Here is a 13,236-nt window from a genome sequence, read left to right on the forward strand (position 1 = left end):
AGAGGCTGTTAAGCTTCCACGGAAGGCCGTTGACCCAATGCAAAAACATGTCATTTTCGTGGCTCGAGCGTTTTCCAGCCCCAATTACTTTAACTACTAAGACTCTCTCGGAAGCCTAGGGCTAAACTGGGTCAAGGTTAGATCATTGTCTTGGTTAAATAATAAGATGTACACAGCGCATCTGTGCCCACCCACTAGAGTCTCCCTAGTAGGCAATGAAGAAGTTCAGATGACATTTAAAGACAGGAAGCTAGCTACAAAGTGCCTGGGACCATGTGCCCTTGGCCTAGAAACCTTACACAATGGATTGGGAACGGGGGGAGTGAGAGGAGCAGTCAACACCGGGGAGAGGAAACTGCCAACGGTAAGATTGAAATCTGTTCTGATGCAGGAGCAGGGGTGCCCCAGGAGGTTGAACGCAGTGTCGTAACCCCATGACTTAGGTCTATGAAAACTACACAAATTAAACTCCCCATCTCTAAAATCATCCAATTTACACACACGAGTAAACGAATTAAATATATAGTCATTAAAAAGAAATCCAAGCCGGGCGGTGGTGGCGCACGCCTTTAATCCCAGCACTCGGGAGGCAGAGGCGGGAGGATCTCTGTGAGTTCGAGGCCAGCCTGGTCTACAAGAGCTAGTTCCAGGACAGGCACCAAAAACTACAGAGAAACCCTGTCTCGAAAATCAAAGGAAAAAAAAAAAAGGAAGAAAGAAAGAAATCCAAGCGACCAATTAAATTCTGAAAAGTGTTCAGTCTTTTTATCTGTCAGGAAAATGAAAAATCAAAAGTGCATATTCCAGGGGATGGAGAGACCGGCCATTCACTGCCTGCACTTTAAATTGCAGAGGACCCTGGCTTGATTCTCAGCTTCTTCAGTGGCTCCCAACTGTAATTCTGGTTCTATAAGTCCCGGCTCCCTCTTCTGGTTTCCACCGGCTCCTGCATGTAAGAGGTGTACATAAACTTAATACAAGCACAACACGCATTCGCCATTCACATTTTAAAAAAATAAATTCTTTTTAAAAATTATTAAAATGCCTCCAGATCCCATCTCACTTGTGTCTGGGTGGCTATCATCAAGCAATCACACAGCAGTAGGGGTGGGGCCGCGGGAGCGGGTCACAGCTGTGCGTGTTGGTCGTGGGAGGAGGCGGCGCCCGGCTCTTACAACGATGGCTGGGCTGCAGGCTTTGGTGCAGCGGGTGCTGCGCGCACTGGTGTGGCGGGCACTACACGCACTGTTCTGCCCGCACCGTACGCTCATGTCGGCGCTGCGCGTGCACCCGGGCACTTGGAGCTGGCTCTGGCGGCTCCCCAAGCCTCTGGCGAACCGTGGGAATCCTCGTAGCAGTCCCTGCCCGCACCCGCACCTGCACCCTCACTTGCACCGCCTCCCACACAGGGACCCTGCGCTGGCAGCCATACGCCCTGGGCTGCGCTGGCGCGCCGATGGCCGGACCCTGCACAAGCTGCCGGTGCACTTGACTCTGCTGATCACGGAGCTGGAGCACAACTTCTCGGACGTGGCGAGCATCGTGGTGTGGTGCGTGGCCGCGGGGATCTCCTACGTTAGCGTCTACGACCACCAAGGTACTTTCAAGAGAAATCATTCCAGACTGATGGAGGAAATTTTAAAACGACGACAGGAACTTTCGGGCTTAGATTGTTCCAGATACTCAGCAGAGTTGGAAGAGAGTATTGACAAAGACGGTCTAGTTTTAAATTGCTGGCCGCCAGTGCAGGTGCTGTCCCCAGAAGACGGAAAAGCAGACGTAGTGAGAGCCGCTCAGGACTTCTGCCAGTTGGTGGCGCTGCAGCAACGGAGAGCCACAGATCTGAACGTGGACGTGTTTGACGGCTTGCTTCGTTCCCAGGGCTTCCCGGATCCGGATTTAGTATTGAAGTTTGGTTCTGTGGACAGCACACTAGGCTTTCTCCCTTGGCAAATCAGACTGACTGAAATCATCTCCTTGCCATCTCACCTCAACCTCAGTTACGAGGACTTCTTCTCTGCCCTTTGTCTGTACGCGGCCAGCGAACCGCGTCTGGGAAAGTAGTGGTCCCCGTTTGCACGATTCGATTCAGGCTTTTGAAAGGAAAGGACCCCAGTGATGTTTACATCACTCTGATGTTCACAAAGTACTTATAAGACCCTGTGCACATCTAGTTCATAACCTCATAATTTATCAGCAGACATAGTGTCTTACTTGAGAGTGCACGTGTGTGTTTGGAAAGAAACAGAGAGGCAGCCGGGAATGCAGCAATAGGTGGGAGCCATCGGATTTAAAGGCCTCAGCTGTACAACTTCCCCGGTTTTGTGAATTACAGGGGTGATTAGAGCTGGCCGTTTGGAGTGGGGTGAGGGTAATTTTTGTTCAGCTTATCCTAGTGACCAAACATTTATTTTTAAGACTAATATATTGACTTATTAAATGGGAGTATTCTCATTTTGAGGGCGATTCAGAGGAGCAGGATCCCGTATTCACACTCAGGTTCAAAACAACTCTCTCTCCTCAGGTTTCTGGCTGCTTCCATTGCTTTGTTCTAGGAAGCGATGACGTTTGAGTACTGCTTTGGTGCCTGTGTTCTGGATTGTGAAGATCACTGGGAAAAATAAAATCGTTCAGTACTGAATAAAGTGCAGAAAATAAAAATTTTAAATGTTGAATTAGGCAGTCAAAAACTAGATTAATAATCGTCTCAGAGGTGGAAAATTCCCTAAAAAGGCAGTTTTTGATACCTTAGCTGGTATGCATAGCATGCGACAAAGGACCCGAAAAACATTTCCATTAGCTTTTGATTAAAATGAGCACTTGAGAGAAGCTACCAGGCAGCTCGTTTCCTCCGAAGTAGCCCGTTCCCCTTCCTGAGTAACACCTGGGGTTCCCTCCGCCCCTCAGTAAATCTCAGGAACAGTCTTGCATAGATGTTTAAGTAGGATGGAGCCTTTGCCATCAAAGTCCAGGAAGACAATTTAGCTTGATTATTTATGTTCTCTAGTGTCCCGGAGAACAGGCTCTGTTACTTTAAGAATAAGTCCGTTCTTGACAGCGACTTAATGTTTTTCCCCATACTGCTCCAGTTCTGATGGCAGCCACTCTTTATATGTGATGGACAGTTTTCCAAAAGCTCTTCCCAGCAAGAGTCATGCTCACCTAGAGTGGAGTCCTTTAAATACCGGGCCCCAGAAATCGGAAAAACAGCCAAGAAAAAAAACTGTGTTTGAAAAGTATGGTCTAGAATAGCTTCTCAGATTTGGAGGGGAAGAATATGTTTTAGCTTGGGATTACAAATGCCAATTATGATGTTAAAAATATACTTACAATAAAAATGATTAAAATGAATTTTGGCCCAGTAATATTACTTCGCACTTAAGTGGTTTTTTTATACAAATTCTTTTTTTAAAGGTCTTAATTATTGCCAAAATTTGTGTGAAGCTACAGCATATGTAAACATTATTAGAAAATCTCCCATTTCTGGTGTCCCTTGCAGTGATCCATGTTCCATTGGTTTTTATTCCCCCTAGGGGGACTAACTTTAAAAAACTTAATGTCTTTCATTAACATGATATACATGTTCTTAACAGATCTTCGGGGGTTTAGTCAGTTTTAGTGAATTAAACTTAGCTTAATTGAAGTAAAGGGATTTAAGATTGGTTAGCTGGTTGTGGTCGTGCACACCTTTAATCCCAGCACTCAGTGGGCATCTCTGTGAGTTTGAGGCCAACCTGGTCTACTAGTGAGTTCCAGGATAGCTAGGACTAAACCAAGAAACCGTGTTTCAAACAAACAAACAAACAAAAACCAAGCAACAAACAAACAAAAGCCAAAGGCAACAATAAAAAACACTCAGAAAAACAAGCCCATTGGGATAGAATCAAAATCCCAAGTCTGTTGTAGTCTGAAAAAGAATTGCTTAAGCAAGTAACTAGGGTGTGGATTTAAGTGTGAACATTCCAGAACCTTCTTATATGATTGCTAATTCAATCTAGACAGCTTGAAGTGTCAGAATCATCTCAAGCTGGGCACCACCAAAAGCCCCTTTGAGCTTCCGAAGAGATGCTGTATTTGTGTGTATGAAAGGGTGTTTTGTTTAAATTGTTTCTTCTTGACATTCTCCACAATTGAAAAACTGCCAAGCTGAACCAGTTTGCAGATGGGAGCTTGGAGGGTCTGAAGGCCATTCTGAAGCTGGATTGTGGCTTGCTTCTTCAAGCTGACTGGTTACTGCGTGAAGACAAAAAGCTGATTTAGACGTGAGTAGCAGATTCCGGTACATTATGGCTGAGCCTTGGATGCTTGCTTCTGATGAGAAAATGCTGCAATATCAACGAACAGTGCCAAATAAATTATGCATTTCTACGATGCACTCTTTGAATGCATGCTAATTAGCTCCTCCCATCTGTGAAGTGGTTCCCGTCTTAGAATCGGTGAAGCTTTTGTGATATGTTTGGAGTAGAGATTTTGGCAACATGTAAACAATGTGTACAGCAGGTTTTTATGATTAACGAATCAAATTTATTGAATTTGATTAATAAAAGTGGAAACATGTATGAATGAAAATTCAATAAAAGAATATACTTTCTTCATGGACCATAGTGGTTGTGTGAATATTGTATGTATTCTGAACTGTGACCAAAGAAGGACTATTTATTTATTTGGAGATAGAGACTGTTTCATAACTGGTGTGTTCTTTTCTAGAGCATATTCTCATTTTTACCAGGTAAAGCTTCACAGTGTTACATAGTTTGTTTTTTTATTTAAACCAAGAGGGTTGGCGTCACCTTTGCCAGAACTGTCGAATAAAAGTCGAATTTTCACCGAATCTAGAAATGGTGACTTCCATTTTTACCATTTAAGAATGACTTGGACAATTCTTACAAGGCAGGAAGTTGAAAGGTAAGAAGTGTGACTTGCCTAAGCACAGAGGGTGCACAGTCTAACCCAGGACCCAGCTGTACACGATACTTGCGTGCGGCTCTCACCTAAAACCAGGACCACTACGAAGGTCACGCTTTGACTCTGGCTAATGGGAGCTGCCTTTAACAAAAGGGACCTTAAGACGGGGTGAAGGAAAACCCAGGGCCTGTGTCAGCAGCAGTCCAGGATCTAACTGATCGCTGAAAACAGATAAAAGCTACAGAAAAGGAGACTGAAAAGAATTTGGCTCAGGCTTAAAAACATTTGCTGTAAATAATAACAACATTTAAGAAAATAGAGGCCAGGTGGTGGTGCACACCTTTAATCCCAGCACTTGGGAGGCAGAGGCAGGTGGATCTCTGTGAGTTTGAGAACAGCCTGGTCTACAATATGAGTTCCAGGACAGGCTCCAAAGCTACAGAGAAACCCTGTTTCAAAAAGCTAAACGGAAAAAAGAAAATGAGAGGATTTAGAGAAATAAAAATCAAGAGACCTTGGTTACATTGTGATGACAATCTTTCCTAAGTTTTATTTTTAAAAACGCATGATACTCTGTCAGTTAGATTAAAAAAATATTCTTTTGAACAAGAAAGAGAGAAATCAAACAACAAATGCTGGCAAGGTTGTAGAAGAAATATCTTCAATGAAGTTATAGAAGAAAATATCCCAACTCCAGACCAAGACGCTTATCCAGGTAGAGGCCCATAGAACAAGAAATGGTCAAGACCAGAAATTAAATTCTCCATAGCTCATTAGTGTTAAAACATTGAAAGCTGGTCTCTTACAAGGAATTAGATAACACTGCACTCTTGGATGAAAACCTTTAAAGTCAGAAGGGCCTGTAAAAGTGTAAAAAGATCACCTTCTAATTTATGTAATCATCGTGATATCTCATTATAGGTAGCATTCTTTTTGTATATATATATATATATATTTTTTTTTTATTGAGAAAAGGAAAAAAAAAGTTTCCGCCTCCTCCCAGCCTCCCATTTCCCTCCCCCTCCTCCCACCCTTCTCCCCCTCCCCCCACTCCTCTCCCCCTCCCTCTCCAGTCCAAAGAGCAGTCAGGGTTCCCTGCCCTGTGGAAAGTCCAAGGTCCTCCCCCCTCCGTCCATGTCTAGGAAGGTGAGCATCCAAACTGGCTAGGCTCCCACCAAGCCGGAACATGAAGTAGGATCAAAACCCCGTGCCATTGTCCTTGGCTTCTCATCAGCCCTCATTGTAAGCCATGATCAGAGAGTCCGGTTTTATCCCATGCTTTTTCAGTCACAGTCCAGCTGGCCTTGGTGAGCTCCCAATAGATCAGCCCCACTGTCTCAGTGGGTGGGTGCACCCCTCGTGGTCCTGACATCCTTGTTTGTGTTCTCCCTCCATCCGCTCTATAGGTAGCATTCTTAATAATTTTAAATTTGTTCTTTGAGAACTTCATACATGTGCATAATACATACTAAAGTCACCCCACTCCTTTCTCTTATGCCTCTTCCCCTCCCGCTGAGGTCTTCTTCACAATACTTTTTATCAAACTTTTACTTCCTCCTCCTCCTCCTCCTCCTCCTCCTCCTCCTCCTCCTCCTCCTCCTCCTCCTCCTCCTCTTCCTCCTCCTCTCCTTCTCCTTCTCCTTTTATTCCTTCTTCTTCTTCTCCTCCTTCTCCTCCTCTTCTTCCTCCTCCTCTTCTCTTCCTCCTCTTCCTCCTCCTCCTCCTCTTCCTCTTCGTCCTCCTCCTTCTTCATAATCCACTGAACTTGATTAGCATTGCCAAGGTCAACCCTGTATACACATGGCATATACAGTTGAAAACACAATCTGGTAAAATATTGTGCATGTGAAAATAGACTGTAAGATGTGATAAAGCAAATTTATTTCAATGTGACCATCCACACATAAAACTCCTCTTACTCATCATCCCATTTTTTCTCAGACAGACAAGGAACTTTGAAATACTTTTGATGGCTTTTCCGAAGAAGACGGAGTTCAGCTTGTCACCACATCTTACTCTTCCTTGGATCTTTCTTCTTGACGCGGCAGCAGATGGTCCAGTCCTCACAGTACCTGATGGCATACTCAGTGGATTCGCACTTCATTCTGCAGTGGAGGTACACGGAGGAGCAACCCTGGCTCTCAAGGAAGCTTCTGGCTTTGAAAAGAGAAAACAAATATGTCTCACTGGACTGCTTATATATTATTACTTTAGAAAAAACTTGTTTTTGCTACTTTAAAATTCCGTGTGTGTGTGTGTGTGTGTGTGTGTGTGTGTGTGCCAAATGTGTGCGAGTCCAGAAGAGGGTGTTGGATCCTCTGGAGCTGGAGTTGCAGGTGGTTGTGAGCCCCCGATATGGGTACTGAGATTCTACCTAGGAAATAGAATGCTAATGAACTTCCCCTCAGATTTCATTTTAGTATAAAAGCTGTTTGGAGATTAAGGGTGGATGATTTTCAGGATGTGAATTCAGGATTTCATGAAGGATCCCTGAAAACTCCCTCTTGATAAAAACATGTGAGTTGGGCCTCTTCCCACTCCTGCACTCTGGTCTGAGAAATAATTTCTGGTCTGGGCTGGTCGCAGACCACAATGCCCATGAAGTCCAGAGGAGGGTGTTGGATCCCCTGGAGCTGGAGTTACAGGTGGTTGTGAGCTACCCAACACGGGTGCTGAGACTCAAACTCAGATTCTCTGCAAGAGCGGCGTCTTAACCGCTGAGCTGCCTCCCAAGTCCCTCTATTTGATACTTTTATTTTTAGTGTTAATTTAAGTTTTGAAAGTCTATTTGATATGACTGCCTGCACATGCATCTGTGCACCATGAGCATGCCTGGAGCCTATGGAGGCCAGAGGAACTGCCAGGCAGGTCCCCTAGAACTGCAGTTCCACGTAACTGTGAGCTGCCATGTGGGTTCTGAGGATATGAAGTCTGGTCCTATGCAAGAGTAGTCAGGGCTCTTAACCACTGAGCTATCTTTCTAGGCTTCTTTATTTGCTGTTTTTAGCGTTTAAAATAGCTTATGATTTAAGAAAAGAATAAAGAACTTTCCCAGGATGTCAGAAAAACATTAAAATGAATGCAAGAGGAAACAAGAAGGCGATAGGTATAGGCAAATGATAATTCCTTCTGGAAAGAGCATGTAAATGAAGCAGGGGCAGAGAACTAGTTACATTTCTGTCTATGGTGCAAAAATAAAAAAATGAATAAAAAATTGTAAATTAAAAACAGGGCTAATTTCTAAAGCAAAATTCTTTCAGATGTGCTCATAGGAGCTACGTCATGGGGTCAGTCTATGTGTTCATCCGCAATGGATAAGGAAGGGGTCAAGCCATAAAGAAGGATGGAGCATGCCATGTGCAGGAAAATAGCTGGGACTGAAGGTCATCATGCAAAACCATCTGGACCAGAAAGAAAGCATTGAATGTTCCGTCTTCTTTCCTCCTCTGGATCTGTAGTCAGAAACTCACTATGTTCCCTTGAATGGCCTGGTACTTATCAGTAGTCCAGGCTATCTTTGGACCCATGCCAAGCCTCCTGGCTCAGCCCCAGAAGTGCTGAGGTTACAGGTATGTGTCCTCATGCTTTCTGTCATATGTGAAATCTAGAAAAAATGAAAAACTCTGAGTAGGACAGAGACCATCAGAGAAGTAAAGAGGGAGGAAGAACTGGGGAGGGAGATATAGGAAGGGGAGGATGCCAGGTGCCAGTGGGCACCATCAGAAGAACTGGTCCTTTTTCAGTTTATTTTAAAAATAAATTAAGCAATCATTTATTATTATTATTATTATTATTATTATTAATCTTTCAAGACAGGGTTTCTCTGTGTGGCCCTGACTGTACTGGAACTCACTTTGTAGACCAGCTTGGCCTTGAACTCACAGAGATCTGCCTGCCTCTGCCTCCTGAGTGCTGAGATTAAAGACTTGTGCCGCCACATCCAGCTAACAATTATTAAATCCTTTTACTTCAATCAAGCTAATTAATTCACTAAAGCCATACAAACCCCGGAAGGTCTATTAAGAACTGACTGATCATGAACACCTTCCTGTGTATGATGATAAATGTTTTTAAATTATTTAAAAACTGTTGAGGCTGGCCTGTCTATAACTTGACCCTGAAAACTTAACGATAGTGTGTCCAATAAAATATTTTAAGACAACAATCTGGAGGGTGGGAGAAATATTTGCAAACTTGTATCTGACAAGGACTTAGTACTGAAATACATAAAGAGCTGACAACTCAATAATAAAAAAAAATAGAAATGGGAAGAACATTTAAACAGCTGTTTCTCCGAGAAAGATCTATAAATGACCAAGAAGCTAATGAAACATGCAGCCATTGTTCCTCGTAGAGAAATTCAAATGAAAACTACAATGGGATGTCACTTCATCTCCATCACATGGCTGTCATGAGGGACAGAATGACAGACAATAGCAAGTGGTGACCTTGTGCACCGCCATGGTGATTCAAAAAACAGATAGCCATGGAGTGCAGTTTGGCAACTCCTGAGAGACACAGAGCACACAAGGTCAATCCCAAATTTATGCCCAGGAGAACTGAAAACAGATCCACATAAAACCCGAGTACAGATGGAATCACTATTAACAACCCTAAAGTGGATCACTCAATCCTATTGATGCCAAGCACACAGAAGTCATACGGTGTAATTTTTTTAAAAAAAAAATAAAAAATTTAGCCAGGCAGTGGTGGCACACACTTTTTAATCCAGCACTCAGGAGGCAGAGGCAGAGGCAGATCTCTAAGTTTGAGGCCAGCCTGGTCCACAGAGCAAGTTCCAGGACATCCAGGGTTACATAGAAAAACCCTGTCTCAAAAAAATTAATTTTAATTATTTAATTTTTAGTAGACGAGCTATTGTTATTTTTTAATTTTATCTATGTTTTGTCTGAATGTACGTCTGTGTACCACACGTAGGTGGTGCTTTAGAGGACAGAAGAGATCATAGGATCCCCTGGGACTGGGATTACAGATGGTTGGGTCACCACGTGGGTGCCGGGAATCAAACCCTGGTCCTCTTGAAGAGCAGCCAGTGTTCTCAACCACTGAGCAACCGCTTCAGTACAATGGGACCATTTTCAATACCAGAAGGAATGAAACACAGGAATGGAACTTAGAAACATTGCTCCGAGTGGAAGAAGCCAGACCAAAGGACCGTAGCTCATATTGCTATGTCTGTCTTCAAGGTCCAGAGGAGAGGAGACTTGCAGGATATCAGGAGAAGGGGAACGCTATCTCTAGGATACGTAGGGTTGATGGCTGCATAACTTCACAAGTACAGAAACTACTCAAGGGCAAACTTAAAATTTATGGTTAATTATGTCTCAGTAAAAATATAAAAAAAAACACTAATGGTCAAGGAAATCTTTAATTGTATCTAGTAAAATGTATTTTAGGTAATGTGTGCATTTGGAAAGATAAATCAATAGACAATAATGTAAAACCAGGCATATATGTTTGTTATATAATACTGGTAGATTTTAAACTTAATTTAGAAAGATTAAATTGGTGATTTAGCATGTGATGAAGGAGGTGACATTGTTATCGGTAAGACCCTGATGCTGACAATGCCACATGCCTTGGTCACAGGACTCAGAGCATGGAGCTGGGACAGTGATGAGGCTTCCTCCTGCTGGCTTGCCCTCATACTGCAGAAAGGGGTTGTGCAGGCTTCCAGGGAGGGTTGTCGCCAACAGTCTTACTCATCTGTAAGCTCCGTGTACAATACAGGCAGCCCTTCGGTGCAATAGCAGCAAGCCTCCCACACAGACAGACAACCACTTTCAAATGAGATTTGATCCTGATCCACGGGAAGTCTAGTTCTGTGAGCATGTCTGGTGCTGCAAACCTGGTCAAAAGCCAATGGCTGGGGAGGTCGTGGGTGCTAGTGAAAGGCTGCTATGGTCATGACAGAGCCAGCAACACTCTCTAAGTAGCTGCTTGTGCCCATAGAGCAGCGCTGCTGCCAGAGACCGCCAGAGAAGCCTCTCCCTGCACTGGGCATCAGTGATTGCCATGATGGTCAATACAGAGAAGAAATGACCGTAGGATATCCAGCATGAAAGGGACCTCTGTATCACCCCCTCAGGGCTCAGGGGTTGCAGTGAAAGGGGACAAGGGGTGTGTGTGTGTGTGTGTGTGTGTGTGTGTGTGTGTGACATACTGAATTCCGGGTATGATGTGATGACCTGCACAAGATTCCTACGGAGGCCATCAACTTCCTGTCCGGAGGACAGTGGGGTTACAAAGTGTGCTCAGCTAATCGTTGATGGGGGAGGGAAAGACATTTTCTTCAGTGGTGTAACCGCTGGCAATTTGCCCATGTTCCTGCAAACAACCTCCCCACATGCGCCTATAAACATGTCTAATGAGACTCACCGGATCTCTCTCTCTCTCTCTCTCTCTCTCTCTCTCTCTCTCTCTCTCTCTCTCTCTCTCTCTCTCACACACACACACACACACACACACACACACACACACACATTCTAAAAGAAGGAAGAGAAAAAGGCAAAACTAAAACAAAAACAGACATACATGGAGACCGCTATAGAAAACCACAACCAACCAAAATGCAGCGTCGTGGAGCCCAGTCCCAGGGGACACATCTCTAAAATGCTTCTGCAGCCAAGGCTCAGAAAACACGGAAGGAAGATGGCTGTGAGATTGTGTCTCCTAAGAAGGTCAGAAGCTACATCCAGAAAGTCTCACCAACATGACTGCCTATTCATGAGCTGAACAAGAACAGCCATAGAGTCGCCAATGTGCAAGGGGAAAGCTCAGGAGAGACCTCATCCCTACACAAAGAACGACACACAGCTAAGGCATGCTGAGTGGGAGAAAGCACACAGCAATAGGTTATCCAGTACCAAATGGTCAGCCCTGAAAACATACAGACAAGTAACATTATACAGCGCGAACAGGTTATATTTGCATATATGTGTATATTCCTAATATGCTTGCAATGACAATTTTTAAAAGGTGTGAACTTGAAAGAGAGAAAAGGAGGGGTGTATGGGGGGTTGAGGGAGAAAAGGAAAGGGGGGAATGAAGTAATTTTATTATTATCTAAAACAAAACAAAAATCCAAATTCACAAACAAACCTAAGGGTATCCACCATATGAAAAAAAAGGGGGGGGGCAGAGGTAGAAGAAAGCCAGTTGGGAAGAAGAAAGGGATGGGGACAAGATGGGAAACTGAATATAATCAAAATACATCATGTATAAATATGAAAATGTCACAATAAAACCCATTATTATGGATAATTAGTATATGCTAAAAAACATTAAAAATGAGTTCAGGCAGGACCTTCACCTACCTTATGTAATTCCCACACAGATTAAGTTAAACCATCCAAGTTTCAACTGATTTTAAAGAAATACAGCTGGGCAGTGTTGGCACACACCTTTAATCCAGCACTTGGGAGGCAGAGGCAGGCGGATATTTGTGAGTTCGAGGCCAACCTGGTCTACAGAGCTAGTTCAAGGATAATTAGAGCTGTTACACAGAGAAATCTTCTCTTGAAAAAAAGACAAAACAAATAAAGCAAACAACAAACAAACAAAAGAAATATAAAACCCAGGACTTTGCTTAATGCTGACAGCATTCTGTGAACCCAGGACAACAGTGGAGGATGTGTCTCTTAGCCCTTCTCCCACTTTTCCTTCCTTCCTTCCTTCCTTCCTTCCTTCCTTCCTTCCTTCCTTCCTTCCTTCCTTCCTTCCTTCCTTTCTTCCTTCCTTCCTTTCTGTTGTTTTGTTTGTTTGTTTGTTTGTTTGTTTGTTTTTTGAGACAGGGTTTCTCTTTGCAGCCCTGGCTGTCCAGGAACTCACTCTGTAGACCAGGCTGGCCTTGAACTTAGAGATTCTCTTGCCTCCCCGTCTGGCTTCCCACCTTCTTCTAATTGCCCGTTTTTCTTTTCTTGAATTCCTCAAGTTTCTTACACACTGTATCCTCTCTTTCACCTCTAATTTCCTGTCCCTGGAATGAGAAGCTTTTGTCTTACCCAGAGGAATCATGGACAGCAAGGTGAGGACTCCCAGGATTGAGAGCGGGACCCTCATAGCCGAGGAGGGAGGCTGAGGAGAAGCAGCGGCCAGGATGAGGAGAGCCGGTTTCTGGCCCTGGAGTCATGAGCCGCTGCATGGTTATTGAACCTTTCAGTAGCAAGAACATTTCTAGGTTCCAATGAGGCTTTGAACCGGGAGGTAGCATGCAATGGCCATGACCGGCGTTCACTTTAAGCACGACCATCAAATCGTGGTGTGGGCACAGATGGTGGGCACACAGTGGAGAGGGAAGGGGCAGTCCTG

General features: G+C 44.0%; 2 protein-coding genes across 2 annotated transcripts; one reads left to right on the forward strand and one right to left on the reverse strand.

Moving 5' to 3' along the window:
• Positions 1–1,100: 1,100 nt before the first annotated feature.
• LOC126507644 (dehydrodolichyl diphosphate synthase complex subunit Nus1-like) lies at positions 1,101–4,461 on the forward strand. Its single transcript, XM_050152278.1, has one exon. The coding sequence runs from the start codon at positions 1,180–1,182 to the stop codon at positions 2,062–2,064; it is 885 nt and encodes a 294-aa protein (XP_050008235.1). The 5' UTR covers positions 1,101–1,179; the 3' UTR covers positions 2,065–4,461.
• A 2,446-nt stretch (positions 4,462–6,907) lies between these two features.
• LOC126507575 (beta-defensin 43-like) lies at positions 6,908–12,987 on the reverse strand. Its single transcript, XM_050152114.1, has 2 exons — positions 12,930–12,987; positions 6,908–7,062 (listed from the first exon to the last, which is right to left on the reverse strand). Exons 1-2 carry the CDS (start codon positions 12,985–12,987, stop codon positions 6,908–6,910), a joined length of 213 nt encoding a protein of 70 aa, XP_050008071.1.
• Positions 12,988–13,236: the final 249 nt, after the last annotated feature.

This window comes from Alexandromys fortis, unplaced genomic scaffold (genome assembly GCF_014885135.2).
Source record: "Alexandromys fortis isolate MF-2015 unplaced genomic scaffold, M_Fortis_MF-2015_v1.1 scaffold_75, whole genome shotgun sequence".
Taxonomy (NCBI): domain Eukaryota; kingdom Metazoa; phylum Chordata; class Mammalia; order Rodentia; family Cricetidae; genus Alexandromys; species Alexandromys fortis.